The sequence below is a fragment of the Siphateles boraxobius genome, unplaced genomic scaffold (genome assembly GCF_051911475.1).
Source record: "Siphateles boraxobius isolate OS27281-9 unplaced genomic scaffold, OSU_SipBor_1 22, whole genome shotgun sequence".
NCBI lineage: Eukaryota > Metazoa > Chordata > Actinopteri > Cypriniformes > Leuciscidae > Siphateles > Siphateles boraxobius.
In genome coordinates, this window is record NW_027508833.1 from 24,177,283 (window position 1) to 24,197,413 (window position 20,131).

The following is a 20,131-nucleotide window of genomic DNA, read 5'->3' on the forward strand; positions in this document are numbered from 1 at the left end:
ATATATATAATATTATATTATAAAATGTATATACATATGCTACAGTTCAAAAGTTTGTGGTTTGTATGATTTTTTTAAACATTTTTGAAAGTATCTTATGCTCAGCAAGGATACATCGATTTGATCACAAAATCAGCAATTTAGAATAACTATTTTAATATGTTTGAACATGTAATGTATTTTCAGCATTATTACTGCAGTCCAGAAAGTTTGATTTGATTTGATTTTGGTTTCAATTTGAGTCCCTTTAACACATTTTGGTCCCTTAAACAAATTCTGTTGACTATAAATACGGTGCACGTACATGTCGACTTAACTCTCATTAGAGTGTTAGTAGAGTATTAGTAGACTGGTAGGGTTAGAATAAGTTGACGTAGTTGCAAAGTTACGTAGAATGTATGTTGGAGGAGCATCACAACAAAGCATTTGCAGATAGTAAGCAGACCATCTACCAATACTCTAATGAGTTAGTTGCATGTAGTTGCAATTTGTAAGTTACTTATAGTCAAAAGAATGTTAAATAAATTAAAAAAATTCTTATACTTTTTAATTATATATAATATGAACCGAACATGATGTCTTAGATAGGGTACGCCAAAACATTTTTCTTCTCTGGATCTCATGAGGATTTTATACCCCACGCAGCTTCAGTCATTCATTCATGCATTCAGTCAGTCGGTCACAGTGGGGTTATATGAACCCCTCCTCCAGAGACGTCACACAAGCGGAGGTAGATGAATGTCTCATCCAGCCAGTGAATTATTGAAGGTCCTTTACCACAGTACCTGCATGAGGTGTAGACTTCTGTGTGCACCATAGAGCATCATAGACCTGCATTCACGGGTAGCGAGGATTGATGTTCTTTGCGCCTTGGAGCTTCAGTTGTTCAGTGCGCTCCGCGAGACGCGTGATTGAGGAGCTATCCACCGCAGAATCACAATTAAAGAAGACTGTTCTTCATACATACACTGGATAGAGACGAAGTCACTACACATGGAATATAATCCGAAGAACTCGAGAGGAATGTTGAAGTTTGGGAACTGCTGAAATGCGTTTGGAAACCAAGAACCTCTCAGAGTCAGAGGATCTGAGGAACACACGGACATGACTCTTGAAGGCTGTTCTGTTGCTCATTGAGAATCTCCCCAGCATGTTTAATGTCTTTCTGACGTTTTAAATGGATTGGTTTTATATGAGGGATGGAAGGAGACACACATGCACATTGGAACTGAAGAGGATTGAGTGCAGTTCATAGTAACATATCAAAAGTGGTGCATAATTGAAAAACATTGCAAAAACTATTATTATTTTTATGAAGTCATGCTGATTCGAAGCCAAGCTCTACGGTGGGCAGTTTTTTTGACACTTTGTCTTCTGTTGGCGAAGGGGTTTCCTGCAAAAAGACGCAAAGCAAATCACATCAAGACCAAGAGTGGTACATCTATAGAGGTATGGTTTCAATGATTGACACTTACAATTCTTTTTGTTATTAGTCAAGTTTTTAAGATTTTTTTGAACATTTCATTTCACAGTAATAGCAGAGTTGATCCATGTTTAAATTAATTGCTTTATCTCATCTCACAACTTCCAAATTAGTTAGTCAGAGAATCCTAAATAATAATAATAATATATAACTATAGCTATCTATAACTATATGTATATTATTACTATTATATTATATTATACTATTAATTAGACCATAGATCCAGGATCAAATTGGCTTCATGGCACCCTTAAAGGGATACTTCAGCTCTGGGAAGATGAATGTGTATTTAATAGTGATCAGAGAAATCCTGAAGTATCCCTTTAAGCACCCTTATTTATTTTTTTATCCCATTAGCACTTATTGTGCATTTTAAAAGAAGCTATACTGAAATAACAGAAGATCAAATTAACTTGAATGACATTTGAATCTTTTTCAACATATCATAGTTTAAAGATCTAAAACTAGATCTGTAGTCACATGGAATAATTATTACCCCCGGTTTCACAGCAAGGCTTAAGTCTAGTCCCATGTTTGAGCAGGTTTAACTGAAAGCAACTTGCACTGACATATCTTTAAATATGTCAGTGCCACTGTTTTATCACTGTCTCAAGATGCAAACCAGTAATGTTTTTAAGGCATGTTTATAAAAGCTACTTAAATGTCCTAATTGAACTAAGGCATAATCCTGGCTTAATCTAAGCCCTGTCTGTCGAACCAGGTTTTAATGTTCCAGATTATGGTCATCTTGGTCAGAGATGTTCTGAAAATCAAATCAAATCAAATTACAATAACAGTCTGTGAAATCTTTTGTCACCCGATTAGGTCTTTCAACCACTAAGGAATACCTAGTTGTCAAACAGGGTAAAATGTCACATGGGCTACAGTATATTCCAGTAACTATACCATCCAGTTAAACATATGTGTTTTTATATATTTTAACTGAAAGTATGAACTGTGTTTTCAAGACAAGGGTGTCTGTCATAAATGTCTGGTCATGGGAAAATGTCACATGTTGTCTTTTTAAAGGGATACATTTATGAATTGCAATATTAGTAGGCCAGAACAGTGATTTTACATTTAATTTTTTTGTCATTTTTACATTTAGCTTACGCTTTTATCCAAAGCGAATTACAATTGCTATATATGTCAGAGGTCGCATGCCTCTGGAGCAACTAGGGGTTAAGTGTCTTGCTCAGGGACACATTGGTGTCTCACAGTGGATTCGAACCCGGGTCTCTCACACCAAAGGCATGTGTCTTATCCACTGCGCCATCACCACCCATATTTGCTGTGACAACTAGCCCCGGTCTCTTCCACTATGCTTCAAAACTCAATTAATTTAAAGGAGTTTTCATAGAGCATCAGTTGTCAAACGGGTATGAATCTTTTTATTACATCCTATCATATCATATCATATCATATCATATCATATCATATCATATCATATCATATCATATCATATATCCAGAAATAACCAGAATAAAGTTTATTAGAGGTCAAACCACACTGAAAATACAGTTTCCATAGTTAATGTGTGCTTATAATGCCTGGAATGGCGGGGTGGTTAATTTTCTCCATCTGTTAAATGATAAACCACAGTTCATAGGTTGTTTTGGGTATTTTTATTCATTAATTTCTCCTTCAGCAGCAAAGTGAGGTCATACTGAATCCTGGGTTATGCTGTGACTTTTTTTCATGGATCAGCTTTATGGAGTGTTAACGCAGAGAGGAAATGCAAACCCACCCCAGGCTGCCTTTCAATAGCCATTTCCCCTCTGAAAAGAATTTTGAACATAAGTTCACTATCCTAGATGTAAAACTAAGGCCCCTCTTACATGTGCATGTGAATCAATCAATATAGCAGATACTCGACTTACTACGCACAACCTGAGCGGGGGATTAAGAACACATCTTGCTTAAGGGTGCGAAGATCTGACAGAAAGCAGAACAGTATGCGGCGATACTCGGGTGATACAAGACTGTCTTTGTGCACTGTCTGAAAACGTCACGTCTCCCCCACCTTTTAAGCCAACTGGGAAAGATGTTTTTATTAAAGTAGCCACCGGGGTTCAGGCAGACATGGGAGGGCCATTGTTTCCCCTGCGCAACAGGAAGTCTTTGCTTCACACAAAAATGGACACTTACTAATCAAAACAGCTAGCTGGATCCAATACACAACGCTCTTATAAAATCGCATAGGGTCAGGTAGGACTTCAGCGGCCTTGGTGCTACAATTGATAAGCTCAATAATCACAGGGCTGTTCTTCTCCTCGACCCAAGCAGACACCAATTCCACAAATGGCGCCAAATTCTTCAGCCCCGCTCTGAAGTTCATGTTGCCGTTTCTTAGCATTGCGGAAACCTCTCAAATGTCCAGTGCTCTAATTGAGGTTAAGCTGAAACTGTAAACCATAATCTGTTTGAAAGTATATAGCGAATGCCCTGGTATAGATGCTGTGAAAGCTATATTCAGGATTTAATGAAGAAATACCAGATAATATTTCACAAAAACCACCAGAACACACACATCACCTTGAATGTAGAAATAGATTTAATAACGTGCCTGCATGTTGCTGAGTACAACTATTTTTTAGATCTTGGCCCTACAAAACATGTTGTGCAGCACCGAGATCTGATTATAAACATCTGAAGCTCGTAAAAGAGCAGATATGCATCCAATTTACCTCTTTTTTTTTCAATTTATAACATTAATAGAGTTGATATCAATGTGGACAGTACCGCTGGTATATTTGGTACCAGCTGTTAGTCGAGTGTCAACAGGAATTCTCCAAATGGAATGCGATTTCTGAAGGATAGATGATATTAATGAGCAGTTTTTGACACAAGCCATCTGAGAGAAGCCAGACATGGATCTGTGTGGGATATATCCATCAGTGCATTATATTCTTGAGTTTCACTTGCTGCACACAAAGAGGGGTTGTGTGGAATCCTATTTCCGCCATTGTATAAAACAATCCAGGTAAATGAAAAAAAAATAAAGCAACAAGAAATAATACCACAATCGTATAAAGCATAACATTGAAATTGTAAGACATTCAGTCTAAACTGTTGCGATTACAAGAAATTAACTCAAAAATGGGAGATATGAAGTCGCAATTATGAGAAAAAAGTTGCAATAAAAAAAGTTCCAATTGTGACCTATAAAGTCACAATAAAAAAAAAAGATACAATATGAGATGCAAAGTTGCAATTTTGAGATATAAATTGGCAACTTAAGAAATAAAGAATTAATGAGAAATTAATTAGTGCCACAGTTACCTTTTTATTTTTTCACACTGAGGCAGAAATGAGCTTCCATAGTTTTAACTGCATGACATGTCGGCAAGGAATAAGGACTTCTGACAATGTGATTAATCCTTGACTCAAAGAAAAACATTGCTTTACTTCTTTTTTGGAAGAGAATAATCAAATCCATCCATTTTATTGAATTATGAACAAGCCGCTCAGTTTTCCGTCACTAATGCGTCCCATTTGCTCTCTTTCTAGGCGGTCAGAGGTAATGCTTTGTGAGAGTGTTGGGGAAATCAGACTCTAAATGTTTCATGTGCTTTGGGACTCTGTTGCCTCTCCAGCTTCGGTGCCCTGATAGCCTGCCCTTGTTGTAGTGGCACCTCGGCTCCAGCATATTCAGCTCAAAGTAGCCCGAGACCATGTGTGTGTGGTATTTATTTTGGCAGGGGCGTATTCGTTTATTCTTTTAGGTCCCAGCGCCCGTCCAGATGGCACGTCCTATAAAACACAATAACTGTTTGTGAGAGGAGATAACACATGGTACACTGATGCTGTCGAGGCATGCCAAGAGAATCAGATTGTAACATGGCGGAATGCTGGAAGAAAAAAATAGAGAGAAAGAACAACATAAAGGCATGAGGACAAGGATGGTCTCTGCTAGGATCTGGGCAGGATTCCATCCTTACCATGTCACTCTGCTCGCGAGTGGCCTTGCAGTCTTGCCTCCTCTGTTTCTGTTGGCCCACTTTGTGAAGAGTCAGGAATTCTGTCTTCAGGGACTTCTGTTCAAGTCAGTTGTTGTGAGCCGAGGAAAGTATTCTTTAAAGTTCCTTTTCTCGTATTAACCTGTAGTACTCATGTGAAATCTTAGCCATCCCTTTCGTCTCAGCTGGTGGGTAAGCAGTTTCACCCATGTGAAGAAAGAAACTAATACAAACGGCAATGCTGAGTGAGGAGCTTATCTTGGCGTGACTTTTTCTCAGAGGTTTGATTATAGAATGATTGAAGGGAAAGGTATGAAAGATCTCTGAAAGGCCCACAAAGTGAGGAAACACTTGAGATCCTTCATTGGACTCACTACAGGCAGGCAGAGAAAACTTTGTGGATGGTAACAACCCATTGGTTTTCACATAACTGTAAAAAATGGACAGTAGTTCCCTTCTGCACTCCAACTGTGTGCACTTCCTAGAGGTTCATTTAGCTGACACATTTACTCTGCTAAAATCCTAGTGAGCCGCATTGCTGTCTTTTAAATGCCCTTTATGTCATACATGAAAATGCTGCACAAACGAGATTTAAATAGAAACAATAGATTCCTGGCTATGGAATATTCATGCAGATGAACATATATACTAACTGTTTTTTTGTCGTTCATTGATGCAAATGTGCCAACCAAAAAGATTTGAGTTTTGGATCACTTATCCGACGCTCCTGCAGTTATATATATAAGTATATATTATATATCATTATGAAAATCAGCCAGTCGATGCAAAATAATTTTAAATGGCACTTTTTCTTTTTAGAATTTTCTGTTTGAATACACTACTCGCACTTTTTATACTTAAAAATGTAATAGAATAGAGCATAAGTACGCGAATTGGGATGCACCCCTTGTTTTGGGTTGGCGCATAGATCGTCTCTTCTTTTTCTGCTTTTTTTCCTGTTGTGGTGGTTAGCAAACAGCATTACATTACTGCACGCGTCCCCTTCTGGATTGGAGTGTGGATCGCCTGTGACTGACTGAATTCGTCGTCTGACTTTATGCACCGAAATGTGACTTCCGTACGTACCGTGCCGTTTCTGGACAAACACATGTACCGCTACACCCCTACTGAATACACTATGCACTATCTCAACCGTTTAGTACATGGATTTTAGAAGGTATTGTCATCCAGCATTGGAGTCTGAAGCTCAAACAGTTGAGTGCATGACATTTCCAACATTCCACACTTCATCTTTTTGCTTACAAAAACTGCATCATATGGGTATTTGAAGCCCATGTTGCCTTTTTGAATTTTCAACACACTATTCACACTATTTATACTACAAAACGGCATAGAATCATGCAAACGTTTGTGAACTGGGAGGAAGCTATAGTTCGTGAAGTGAATTTTGAAAAGAAACTCATTAAAAAGAATAATTTCGTACTAGGAGCCATTTGTTTGCATCCGACATCACGACTCACGCTGTGTGTGTTTGTTGTTTCAAACAGGAAGTGTAACCACTCACGCGCACAAGTCGATGACAACATTACATAAATGCATACAAAGCTTTCTCGACTAGATTTTAAAGTATTGTCACACATTTTATTTTATTATTGAAGCATTTTGACCACTTTATCAAGCCTTGACGGTCAGTAATCCAATTTATCTAACTTAATCTGTGCAGAACAAATCTCAATAAAATCATAAAATACTGAATTTAGATAGAAATGTTGTTGCTTGTATGTCAATAATTGTGTAAAAATAATTAAAAGAGCTTCCTTTCCTCCCCACCTCCTGTGATGATGAACTTCAGTAGAGCGCCAGGGTGGAGTTTATCGTCTGGGAGAGAGGACATCTGTTTTGCGTGTGGGAGAGACACAGGCAGTGAAGTGAGACAAGGCAGGCCACGCATGATCAGTAGAGAGAGGCTTTGATCAGACAGACCCCAACTCCCCACCTCTCTCCTCTGCTGCATCAGAAGGGAACATTTGGACCACCAAACCAAGTCTGTAGATGAGGAAGAGCAGGGATAACACACTAAGGATATCTTCTGAATCTGTGAGGATTTGAGATGGAGATTTGAAAGAGTAGGCTTGCAGTATGATGTGGTCATGATGAGGACATGTGTGTCTCTTTCTTTCTGAGTTATGCTTGTGTATGTTGCTGTTCTTTTTGAAGTCTGTGGTTGCTTATAGACAGGGCCTCCACAAAAAGTCTTTGAAGCGCAGCATGGCCCAAAATGTAAAGTCTAAACTGAGTTTCATCTGGTGTTTATTGCATGTTGGAGAATGCATGCAGTTAAAGACAACATGAACATAGACCCCATTTACTTACAACACTTAAATGCTCCTGATCTTATTCTGCACAACTCCGTGTATGCAGGATGTGTGGGTGGGAGAAAATAATATTAGCAATAATTTTGTATCTTACTTTTATTGATCCATGACCAAGAGTTATATATTCTGTTCAATCAATTCTGTTCACTGGTCCAAACCATTTTCTTCAACATACAAATGTAATCAATTAAGCAACATAGAAATCACAGATAATTCATTATATATATATATATACATATATATGAATGACATATCTGTGATTTCTATGTCTATATATATATATCACACACACACTTAGTTATTATTTGATCATTTTTACATTTATTAATAAATTAAGTAGAGGTCAATTTTGATTTCATGCTTAATTTATGAATAATAATTAGTTGATTTATGATTTCATATTTACTTTATGAATAATAATTAGAAAATTACAGGAACTGATGCAGCTTGAAGAAACAGTAATAAATCATTTTAGATATTTAAATAATTATATTAATGTAATATTTAAATGCATTATCATCTTTAATAAACAAAATAAGAGTTTAAGCACTTTATGGCTTAATATTTTAAAATCACCTGCCTCATTCTTGAGGCTTGAGACTTTAGTTTGAAATGATTAGTATCAAGCAGCTAAGTGCATTGGAGGACTCTCATGGTTTGAGGACAACTGGAAAGACTTTTTTTGTACCGCTACAGACTTTATGTCTCCATATTAAAGTAAACCAGATGAAAGAGATACATATCCCTTAATGTGTAATCATTTACCTGCATGCACTGTCCCGACTCCTGAGTCTTCGTCCAGGAATTCACAGTCCCTCTCCATCCGCTGAGCGCAGCATTACCCGTAATGTCAAACAGCTGTCAAGAGAGTGAGCCATGACTGTCTCAGACTTGTGAGAAAGAATGAGCAAGCGTGCAATTCCTCTTCCTTGTTGATGTTTCTCTGCTGTCTGTTTTGTTATGTTACTAATGGTAACCCAATTGACCATCGATTGACAGATATGCAGCATAGAACTCGAAGAGTGCTCTTATATACGAAAACCCAAAAAGACACTGAAGGAGTCTTCCAAAGGTCTGGGAAACTGGCTTTTCCTGGATCATTAAAGCCGAAGAAAGGTCTTAAATTATTTCCATGATTTCTACTATTCTTGTTCCAAAATCCACCTGATATGCTGTCATGTGTTAGACATTTCACTCCAGATGGGTTTATTTGAAACTCAGACATCTTTTTCATATGGGCTATAAGGTCACAGCTGTATAGATTTGATATGGTGTTGAACTAAAACAGATCCTCTAACCATCTTTACGTGCATGACGAAACTTCATGACGAAGAAATGATGTGCTTTCATCTAAATAAAGATTATCCGATCACCAGATGTTATTTTAATTGGATACTATGTGTGCTCTTCCCAGGTCAGAGGTCACGGTGGCTCCAAAGATGTCAGACAGATGACTCTACAGGACATTCAGCGGCGGAACCAACTTAGGAGTGCGCCGCCTTCACCTCAACGTCATAAGAGAAGATGGTCGCAGATTCGTTCAGAGGAAGTCCTACTCAAGCCTGCTCCACAGGAAGATGAACCCTTCATTTTAGACCTGAAGAACTTTCCCGACCTTGCCAACGCAGACCTGGGCTCCCAAAACCCCAACATTCAAGTAAGAACAGGCCCAATCACACCTTATTGTCATTTTGATTGCCTCAGAGTCAAGTTTCTTCCTGTGTATACATGCTTTTAAAGAAAAAATACAGTGTTTATAGACTGTAGGACCACAAGAAAATGAGGTAAATGAACTGAATCAGTCATTTCGTGTCTTGGGGGTCTTGGGTTTCTTTTGTTGTATGTCTATAATCTTGGCATTAGTTCTTTTAAAGACAGTTGTTAATATTATGGCGGTAGTTTGTTATTCCAAATATGTTTAACATCTCACCGTTCCCAAAACCTTGTCATTTCTTTCCTTAGGGTGAACTAAATCATTGTATAATGAGTTGGGTAATGGATTGATTTTACTTGGCAACAGTTTGTGGTGTATGTAATTAACCTATGCACTCATTGTTTCACTGTTATTGCTGCTGTGATTGCAGTAGGGACTTCGGGTTTCTGCGCTGTTGCTGGTCATGTCACAGCTGCTCCTTAACCGGAAAGGCCTCTTAAATTACCCCAAGCGAGACCTTTATACCGGTGTAGCTCATTTCAGCTATTCCGCTCAAACTTCTGCACAGTGTACCAAAAAGAAAATCCAAAAGGTGAAAGGCCATAGTATTATTTTAACAGCCACTTTTAATGCTCCCTCCAAGAGCAGATCCCAATCTTTAAATGCTTTTACAACACCGGTAAAGAAGGGATTTTTATATTTTTAGGACTGTTATGAAGTTTATGTGTGTAAGTGGTCTTGAGAGGAAACGAAGTTAGACTTCAGGGAAAAAATACACAGGAGATCCCTGGTAAGCAAATTGACTTTTATAATAGGGAAAATTCCAGAGTCTTCCAAGTGGGACGGGTCCATCTCTACTTTTTTAGAAAAAAGCTATTTTGTTTTTTATGTGTCTTTAATATGGCGGCAGCCAATGTAAATGTATGTACTGAACACTTTCTTATGTTTTGAGAAATTTCCTATCTTGATTTCATCTTTTTTAAAACAAATTTCTCAATGAGTCCCCATTCATAATGGTAACAAATTTGATACGAACTTTATAAAGTAATACAATAGAGATTCCTTTTGCTTTTTGGTCACTTTTGACCAAAAAAAATTACTTGCGTTTTTTTAGAATTGTTTACTTCATCGGAATGGTACAGAACTTGGTAAAGGTTTTGGCACTTTCTACTGTACGTGAACATAAAAAAAAGTAATGGGCATGATTCGAAAAGGTTAAATTGTCCTGGAAAAAAAAAGTCACACTTGTGTTTCTGCGTCAAAAAATTACCGCATTGGAAATGAATGGGAAACTAATTTTTATCTATTGAAAACTTTTGGTAGGTACTGCGGCCAAACAAAATCTTACTGAAAGCTAACTTTTTTGAGATATCAACCTCAATTTTGGAACACAACAATTTTTTTGCAGTTTTAGAGTAAAACATGTTTTTGAAATTATATATTTCATATAAAAATATAAAGTAGTATTTTTGCCAGTAAAGTAGTATCTTTGTTGCCATTGAACTTAAATTTTCAGTTTAATGGACCTCCAATGATCTAAACCTTGGATCTTTTTGTCCTTAAAAGCGATGTGTTGTGTTTTTTGGAAGTATGAGAGTAGAATACAGTCATGATTAGTTGATTAGAGGAGGTGGAGGCCGACTGTTGTAAACAGGGCAGTTACAGTAGCGTAATCACCCGTTCTAAACTGCTCTGTGCCTTTATAAACAGCTGCTGCAGCCATCAGATTGTTACGCTGTAGGGGAAATAAACAACCAGTCCTTTGTCTCGGCCTGCTGGAACACTTGCTATCGTTTTCCCGGTCTGCCTGGCTCGGGCACTACGAGCCCAAGCATGCAGAGAGCAAATCTGTCACCTCAAAACATCTTTCAAAATAAACAAACAGGAGAAAAGGGAAAACTTTAACTTAACAGTACTCAAGGGGGCGATAGAGTTACCTTTGTCTGTGCCATTAAACCAAATATGCTGTCATTCAGGTAAACAATTATTCATTATAGAATACTGAAAAAAATTAAAGAGCATAATTTATTTTAAATAGAATACAGAGTGCTCGACTCTTGCATTGTCAATACAAGATCCTGACCAAACAATTTGGGAAATAACATAACACCATTTATTTCCATCTAGAGGTGCATCAATAATTTGTCAGGATCTTCTTGACAATGCAAGAGTCAAGCACTCTGTAAAGTCTATTACAGCACATCCCAAGAGCTTTCAATGAATTTAAGGTCTGGACTCAGAGGTGCCAATTCATGTGTGAAAATGATTCTTCATGCTCCCTCCCTCATTCTTCCACAATTGAGCCTGATGAATCTTGACATTGTCATCCTGGGATATATGGCCATGATGTGTCTTCCTACATGCTTAAGAAATTAAAAGCTACACACTCCATCAATTGGGGTTAGAAGAGCTGTTGCCAAACATATAACATGCTAGAAACATAATCACTACAATAATGATCCAATCTTAAGTATTTTCCTATTTCATTTCAAACAGCGACTTTTTTTGGCAGGGCAGTATTTTACATTGAATTGAACTAACTTGCTAACTTAAATGTTTCTCCACTATGCCAATAGTTCACCTGGAGAGAAAAAACAGGATATAAAGGAAGACTTAGAGCTTATGGAAGGTTGTTTGTTGATCTGACACTGGACCTGGTCGAGCTGGACCTGGTTCCAAAAATTAGCTTGACCCCCTTAAGCTGGGTTTTGTAGAGCAACGACTTTCTCATATCCATTTTTTGCGGATCAACATATAACTTTTATCTCTCCAATAGGTTACCATTGAGGTTGTGGACAACCCACAGATGGAGATTGAGATGGATCTGGCCAAGGAGAGCAGGAATGACTGGTCTTTGAGCTCAGAAGAGTGGCTGGGCCATAAAAAGCTCTTCTGGCCACTGTTCTGGGAATACCATGACTCCAGTCAAGAAGGTCCCGGGCAAGGCAGTCTGGAGGAAAACGAGGGAGACCTCAGCTACGAGGGAGAAGATTCCCTTTTGAGTGGTGTGGGCACAGACTGGAACAGACGATGGAAGGGCTGGGACTCCATGGACAATTATGGTAAGCACAGGATGTTGTTGCCAGAGAGAGTTTGGAAGCACATCCTTGTTGCTGTGCAAAAATGAAGAAAAATCTTAATAATTGACCTGAATAAATATCTTTTCATGTTTTTCCAACTGTGTAATCAGAAACCATGAGTTTTTTAGTTTTTGTTTTTCTTCAGCCTTGTTATCGGAAGTATCAGCGCTTATGCTGTGGCTTCTTGGAACGTATGCTGAGCTGATTTCCTCAGTAATGCGGGCCCCAGCCTCCTCTTTTAGTCTTGACATTATGATTTATGCTTTGAGAGTTGTACTCAAGAACTGCTACATAAACATGTCATTCCTGTCGCCACTTCTAGAGACTTTCTCTCGATGCCTATCAACGGTAAACAGTGAAAGGCGACCCAGTGCTTTGTGTCCTAATACATTATCACAATATTAGTTGTGGTACGTATGTTATCTGGCCACTCAACTGCTTCTTTGTCGGTTAGGCAGATCATTACCTCAAAATGTTTACATATGGGGCAAACCGTAGTGCTGAAATACCATTTTAATGGGATTTTTATCCTTAAAAAGCTGAACACAACCTATCATCAAGTGCTCCAAACCTTTTCGTGGTGAAGAAAAGTTTATGCAGTGAAAGTATTGAATAAGGGATTGCAGGAGGAAACTCAACGCTACGTCTGGTTCACGTTAGTGACAGTGGGCTTAGGCATCAGCTTTGTGTTTCGTCTTTGAAGTTGACACTAGTGCTTGGAAAATGTAGCTGTTTGAAACCTGGGTCCCGACGCATAGGGCCTCTTCACTCTCTAAACAACCAATATTTGTGTTCAATTAGACTGCAGATTGTAAGAAGGCCCAGCATGCTTGGGCTGACAAAGAAAGCGTCTGCTGTGTTTTCATCCCACGACTGACGGGTCGCAGCGATTCACACGGTCTAGCCCTTTGAGTTCTCCCAAGAATTTGTGGCAGTTCTCGGGCCTTGGAATGAAAGTTTCCTTTTTTTCACACCAAAGTTATATTCATTGCCTGAGTATATTGTTAAAGCATTCAGTCACTGTGCTTTTATGTGTGAGACGTTTTAAAAATTGGCAAACAATATCAACTGCTGGGAAGTATAATATTGTACTCAAAGGTTTTTTTGCATATTTTTAGTGCCTTTAGGTGGCAGCATTAATGATTGAAAAAAATATTTCCAAACAGGTAATGCTTAGCTGCAAACTCACAAGATATACTAACATTCCCAAGTTTGGGGTTACTTGATTTCTATTTCAAGTAAATGCTGTTCTTTTGAACCATCTTTTCATTGAGAATCCTGAAAAAGTACCATGATTCCCACTATTACTTTACATTGAGTACCACAACTGTTTTCAAAATTGATAATAAAACGATTTGAGCAGCGAATCAGCATATTGGTCATGATTTATCTAGGATCATGTGACACTGAAGTCTGGAGTAATGACGCTGAAAATGATGCTTTACCATAACAGGAATAAGTTACATTTTAAAATACATTAAAAATAGAAGGTCACACTTTAGATTGGGATCCAATTCTCACTATTAACTAACCATAAACTACAATTTTTTCCTCAATAAACTCCTAGTTACTACTTATTTATAGCTAGTAAGGTAGATGTTTAGTTTAGGTATAGGGTAGGATTAAGGGATGAAGAATTTGGTCATGCAGAATAAGGCATTAATATGTGGTTTATAAGTACTAATAAACAGCCAATATCCTAGTAATATGCATGCTAATAAGCAGCTAGTTAATAGTGAGAATTACTGCTTTGCTGTATTTTTTATCAAATAAATGCAACTTTGGTAAGCTTTTGGAATACTTCCAAAAACATTTAAAAAAAATGTTTACCCAACCCATAACTTTTGTATGGTTGTGTGTTGTGTACAATTATTTATTTATTTTTAGTGATGAAGTTAAGCAACAATGTGTTTTATTAGCACCTCTTTAATATTTGGCACCAATACATGTGTTGTTTTTAAGTTTATATTAAATATATTATCAGGGAAAACGAAGTCTTAATAGAAAACTTCAATAACATAGGCCTGGTTTCATAGAAAGGGCTTAGATTAAGCCAGGATTAGGCCTTAGTCAAATTAGGACATTAAAGTATATTTTAAAAACAACATAAGTATCTTTTATTTTAAAAAAAATCATTACTGGTGTGCATCTTGAGACAAAACAACGGCACTGACATATTTTAAGATATGTCACTGCAAGTTGCTTTCAGTTAAAACAGCTCAAACATGCATTTAGTATGAGACTTAATCTTAAGTCTTGTCTGTGAAACCGGGGGATAAGATCTTATTTGGATTATTAAACTATAACTTGCTGCAGTGTCCGACTCCTCCACAATCTACATATATCCTTTTACCATCTTTATTTCAATAGGGCATTTTTCAACTCCATCTGTCATTGACTTTCAGGGTGATCCTCCATTAAGGTTGTGTTGCTCCATGTTCTGTCAGCATCATTAGAGGGAAGGTGCATTGGTGGTGTGTGGTCAAATCCAACACCCAGCAAAAAAAGAAGCAATTGCAGCATGCTTGCTGCGGTCATGTCAGCAGTAGAGCCTCTGAGGATGTGGGTACGAAACCGAAACGGCATCTCTCTGTTGCCCCAGTGGATCTAAAATAGACCTAATGAGTGTACTTGGAGTAGGAGTGTGTTGTGTACAAACAAGCTTGAATGGGAAACCGAGAAGGGCAAATGAGCCACATTATTAATGATGTGGTCTACGCAAGAGGCGTACAGTAATGAAGCACTTTTCTGCAATTATGGTGAGCCACTGAATTACAGACAATCCATGTTCGGCAACAGCTCGGTCGAATGTAGGTCGTTTTTTCCTCTCCACTGCCCTTATGAAAATGATTTACCACGGTTTTACTATAGTAACTTATTACAGTGCCTTTGGTATTTTAGTTGAAACAAAGTTCTCTGATAGTAAATGTATGTCTATTTAAATGTTGCGGTCTCAAACTCTTGTGTTGCTAGAATTGGCCAGCTGTCATTGTAAATTAATGATGTCTGGTCACTTTGTCACTGCAAACCAGTGCCATTGTGTGACACAACACAATAACAAAACATATATGGTAGGCTGCTAGGTTTCAGACCAATCGGATTTTACACCAGATGGGGCTACGGATGTCAACTCTGCTTAAAGAGAAATTAAGCAAAACAAAAATGTCCTGATATTCGTGTTGCAGTAACAGCTTATTAGAACAGAAACTCAGATTTACATAGAAAAGTTTGCTTTTAACAATTGTTGTTTTATTATGCCTGGCTTGGTGGCATATCTACTTTTTTTAGTTGTTGTCATATATGGTCATTTCTAAATATACACTTTACCTTTTAAAAGTTTGGAATGCTAAGATTTTTAAAAATGTATTTGAAAGAAGTCTTGTATGCTCACCAAGGCTGCATTTATTTGAGCAAAAATACAGTAAAAACACAAATTGTCATGAATGGCTGTAGTACATTTACATTTATCTGACGCTTTTATCCAAAGCGACTTACAATTGCTATATATGTCAGAGGTCGCACGCCTCTGGAGCAACTAGGGGTGAAGTGTCTTGCTCAGGGACACATAGGTGTGTCACAGTGAATTCAAACCCAGGTCTCTCACACAAAAGGCATGTGTCTTATCCACTGCGCCATCACCACCCTAGTATAGTACACAAAGGCGAATGGCTCAAACGGAAACAGTCTTTAATATCATAATCCACATAGACAAGACAGGACAATAAATTTACATAGACAAGACAGGACAATGAATGCAACAAAACAGAGAGTATTTATACTTGAACTAATGAGATAGATGAACACCAGGTTAACTTAATGACTAATGAAACACAACAGGGAACTAGGTCAAACTAGCAGACAATGAAGGCAAAGTAAATACACAAAGAAATATGGAAAAACAGAGCAAAACTCTGACACTAATATGGTGAAATATTATTATCAATTAAAATAAAAGTTTTCTATTTTATTAAAATGTAATTTATTCCTGTGATGGCAAAGCTGAATTTTCAGCATCATTACTCAAGTCTTCAGTGTCACATGACATGGTCCTTCAGAAATCATTCAAATATGCTGCTTTGGTGCTTAAAAATATTTCTTATTGTTAACAATGTGCTGCTTAATATTTTTGTTCAAACTGTTAGAAGAAAAAATAGTCTAAATTGCTCTTACCTCATTGGAAAGTTTATTTCTTATATTATTCATAAATCGAATAAAATCGAATAAAGTTTATGCTTAAACCGATAAAAAAAGTATCTTATTATCTTACTCAGTTCCCTTTCAGTTGCTCAGGTTCAACGTAGTCGACGTGTCGACTGATTGGGGATCGCGTCAGTGAGCCTGTCATCTTCGAGTACTCTTTAAAACGAACCAATGGAGATTAGCATGCGTGAAACGCATCACACGCTCCGCCCTCGCGTGGGTATAAATACGGAAGTGGATGCACGCACCAGTTGTCTTTCGCTTAGGAGCCGATCGTTTCGGATGTCTTTGAAGAGTGCTATTGGTTTACAACGTGTGTGTCAATGTTCTTCTGGGAAGACTCTCCTGGTGCAGGAGTTCTAGTGCAGTGCAGCGGTGATTGTGAGCTTAGAAGCTCTCAAATGCTGTTTTTACAGCAAAGCAATTTCTGTGTTTGTTTGTCTTGACGGTTGGTTGAGGGCGGAAAAGTGAGTGCTTAACTATTTCAGTTCGCTGATTTAGTGTTGCCATGGTCATTCCCTGTGTGCTCCGGCACTGGTGACGGGTCCCATTTCTAGAAGAGCTACACAGGTGTGTTTGCATCTTTTTCAAGATGCCATTCCATCTGTGTGTTTCTGGGTGCGGAAGGGCTCTGTCCCCCTCTGACGGTCACAAGAGTTGCATCACGTGTCTGGGTTTAAAGCACGCTGAGCCAGCTCTTGTGGATGAGTCATTTTCTCATTGCGGGAACATGACCCTCTCGATGTTAAGGTCAAGATTCGCCTCCATTCGCGAGGGTGGAGTCCCCATCCCCAGACCCCGCTCCAGTGTACCCTCTGGGTTAATTTCCCAGAGGAGGCCTGGAATGCCGTCTGTGCTGGGTGACCTGAGGATCACAGTGACGGGTAATCCGCCCGGCAAAGCCCCGTGGATCCCTCACTCCTCTCTGACACCGCAACCGGTGGAGCTCCCCGATGAGCGCGCTGGTCCCTCTGTAGTGGACCGACCAGCCGTTTCATTCAGGTCCCCTCCAGAGGACAGGGTGTCCATCGCAGCATCGGAAGGGGAGCTGGGCTCTGGAGATGACGACTTGGTTGCGCTGCCTCCCTCTGGGAAACCAGCGTTGCCCGAGCCAGATTCAGAGATGACAGCTATGCTAAAAAAGCCCGCCGAGACGGTAGGGCTTGAGTGGAACCCTCCACCGTGTCCCGAACCGTCTCGGTTGGATGATTGGTTTCTCGGAGCGGGCCGGTCTGGTTCTCAGCTCGCCGCTCCGGTACCATTCTTTCTTGAAGTGCATGAGTAGTTGACGAGGGCATGGACGGCACCTTTCTCTGCCAGAAACCACCTGAGTAGCTCCTCCCCCCTCACTACCCTTGACGGGGGAGCGGCGAAGGATTACAAGGCTATATATCCAGTGGAGCGGTCTGTTGCGATGCAGTTGTGTCCGGCGACCGCTACCTCATGGAAGGGTGACCCTCGTCTCCCCTCTAAGGCCTGTAAGTTCTCGTCCGTCCTTACGGGCAAGGCTTACAAAGCCTGTGGGCAAGCCGCTTCCTCTCTGCATGCCATGGCGTTGCTTCAGGTCCACCACTTCCGTATTTATACCCGCGTGCACGGGCGGAGCATGTGATGCGTTTAAAACAGGTAAACGTCGACTACGTCTCCGTTACCTCCATCAGGGAACGATGGTTACACAAGTAACCGAGACGTTTTTTCTAAATGATCTACAATTTAATAAAATTTAGGATATTTGGATTTCTTTATGGGAAAACGCCCAATTAATACCAGTTAAATAAAATTATTTAAGAACCATGTTTGTTTGTTTTTTAACAGTGAAGCTTTTTATTATTATAATTTTTTTTAAATTATAATTCTCTGAGAGTTGTTCGAACGATTTGCAATAGTCCATCTGTCATCAGTGTTTTTTTTTTTTTTTTTGGCCGTGACAGTACAAGTGGACATCTTCACAATGTAGGCCTTCAATTAGCAACAACACCTGGTAACAAGCAGCAACGCAGCCAAAATGCATTAGCGAGGAAACAGTGCACTTATTTCTCTTTCATCACTACCGCCATGAGTGCTCTGAAATTTTAATCTCTTTAGCATGGTGGTGGAAAGAGAGCATTGTTGGAAAGCGTCTAAGCTATTAGGCCTTGCCTTCCTGCTGAAGTGTTTGTATTGGCTCAGTTCTCACAGCTGTAAGCGGCTGACTTTACCTCTGACATATTTATTACAAAAAAAAGCATGCCTGGCCTGCCAGGAGGGCCACATTTTGTTCATTAGAGAGATTAAATTTTACAGAGAAATACGCAATATTAATTTAGTTGCGCATCATTAGCTTCCTTATGCAAACAACAGAGTGATGCACTTACCATCTTGGCTGTCTTTGGATTTTTTTTCTTTTTCAATCCCAGTATGTCAGACATTTCAAATGCAAACAGGTACTTAAATAGTGAAGTTAAAGGTGTAACCTCAGTACAAGGACTGAGCTAAAGTATTTTTAAGATTTCACATGTAAAAAAAAAAGAAAAAAACTCATTTGTGGTTATCATGTATTTTTTCATCTACAGAATATGAGGAAGAAGAATGGAGCGACTGGTCACCATGCAGTGTCACCTGTGGACACGGGAATCAGAAGAGGATTCGTTCATGTGGCTACGCCTGCACTGCCACAGAGTCACGGACATGTGACTTAGAGCGTTGTCCTGGTGAGACTGTCAATACTGTCACTTATACTAAGGCCTTTTCAACCCCACAATGCACTTCACTGCATAAATTTAGCAGTTAGCACACTGTTTATCGATACTCTTCCCCAAAACGTCTTGATCTTAATTCCATCCGGCTCCTAATTATGCTGATAGTGATGGAAAACTCCACTAATGCTTCTCATTCATCTCTGTCAGGCATGCAGAAGTCGAACAAACACCAGGGGCACCAGACTCATGTTAGAAAAGGAGTAGTCTGGCCTTCTGTGTGTGTACTGTATACACTATGAAACTGCTCTTTGAGAGCAGCAGGCATTTACTTGGCTTCAGTATGACAGCTCAATGAGGGCTTTCATTTTAAAAGCCCCTGATACAGGGCGGTCCACAAACCTGCCGTGCACAAATGCACATACACAAAATTAGTTCTCTTACAAACTCAAATACACTAAGTGAGGCTCTGCAGTGCTGAATCTACATAAACACCATATAACTTTATTTTAACATTTTGAGCTGCTGAAAACAACTGCTATTAGATAATAAGAGAAAGTTAGCATTCCTGGAAAAAGTCTTCAAAAATAAATTGATTGATGAAAAAAACATCTACTATGCTATAATGAAATATTTGTAATGTACGGAGCCCCTAAAGGGACGTGCTAATGGAAAAAATGTGGGATGGGAGAATTTTTTTCCCAAATCTTTTGCGTTCCCTCGCAAAACTTTTGCGTTCCCCCG

The 20,131-nt window shown here is 38.9% G+C and overlaps 1 protein-coding gene across 1 annotated transcript in view; it reads left to right on the plus strand.

The window, feature by feature from the left end:
* Positions 1 to 661: 661 nt before the first annotated feature.
* Positions 662 to 20,131, plus strand: part of ism2a (isthmin 2a) — a 37,222-nt gene continuing 17,752 nt past the window's right edge. Inside the window, exons 1-4 of the mRNA XM_077239221.1 lie at positions 662 to 1,449; positions 9,193 to 9,435; positions 12,209 to 12,494; positions 19,265 to 19,402. Of these exons, the coding sequence (XP_077095336.1) occupies positions 1,321 to 1,449; positions 9,193 to 9,435; positions 12,209 to 12,494; positions 19,265 to 19,402 (796 nt within the window). The 5' untranslated portion in view covers positions 662 to 1,320. The remainder of the gene's footprint in view (positions 1,450 to 9,192; positions 9,436 to 12,208; positions 12,495 to 19,264; positions 19,403 to 20,131) is intronic.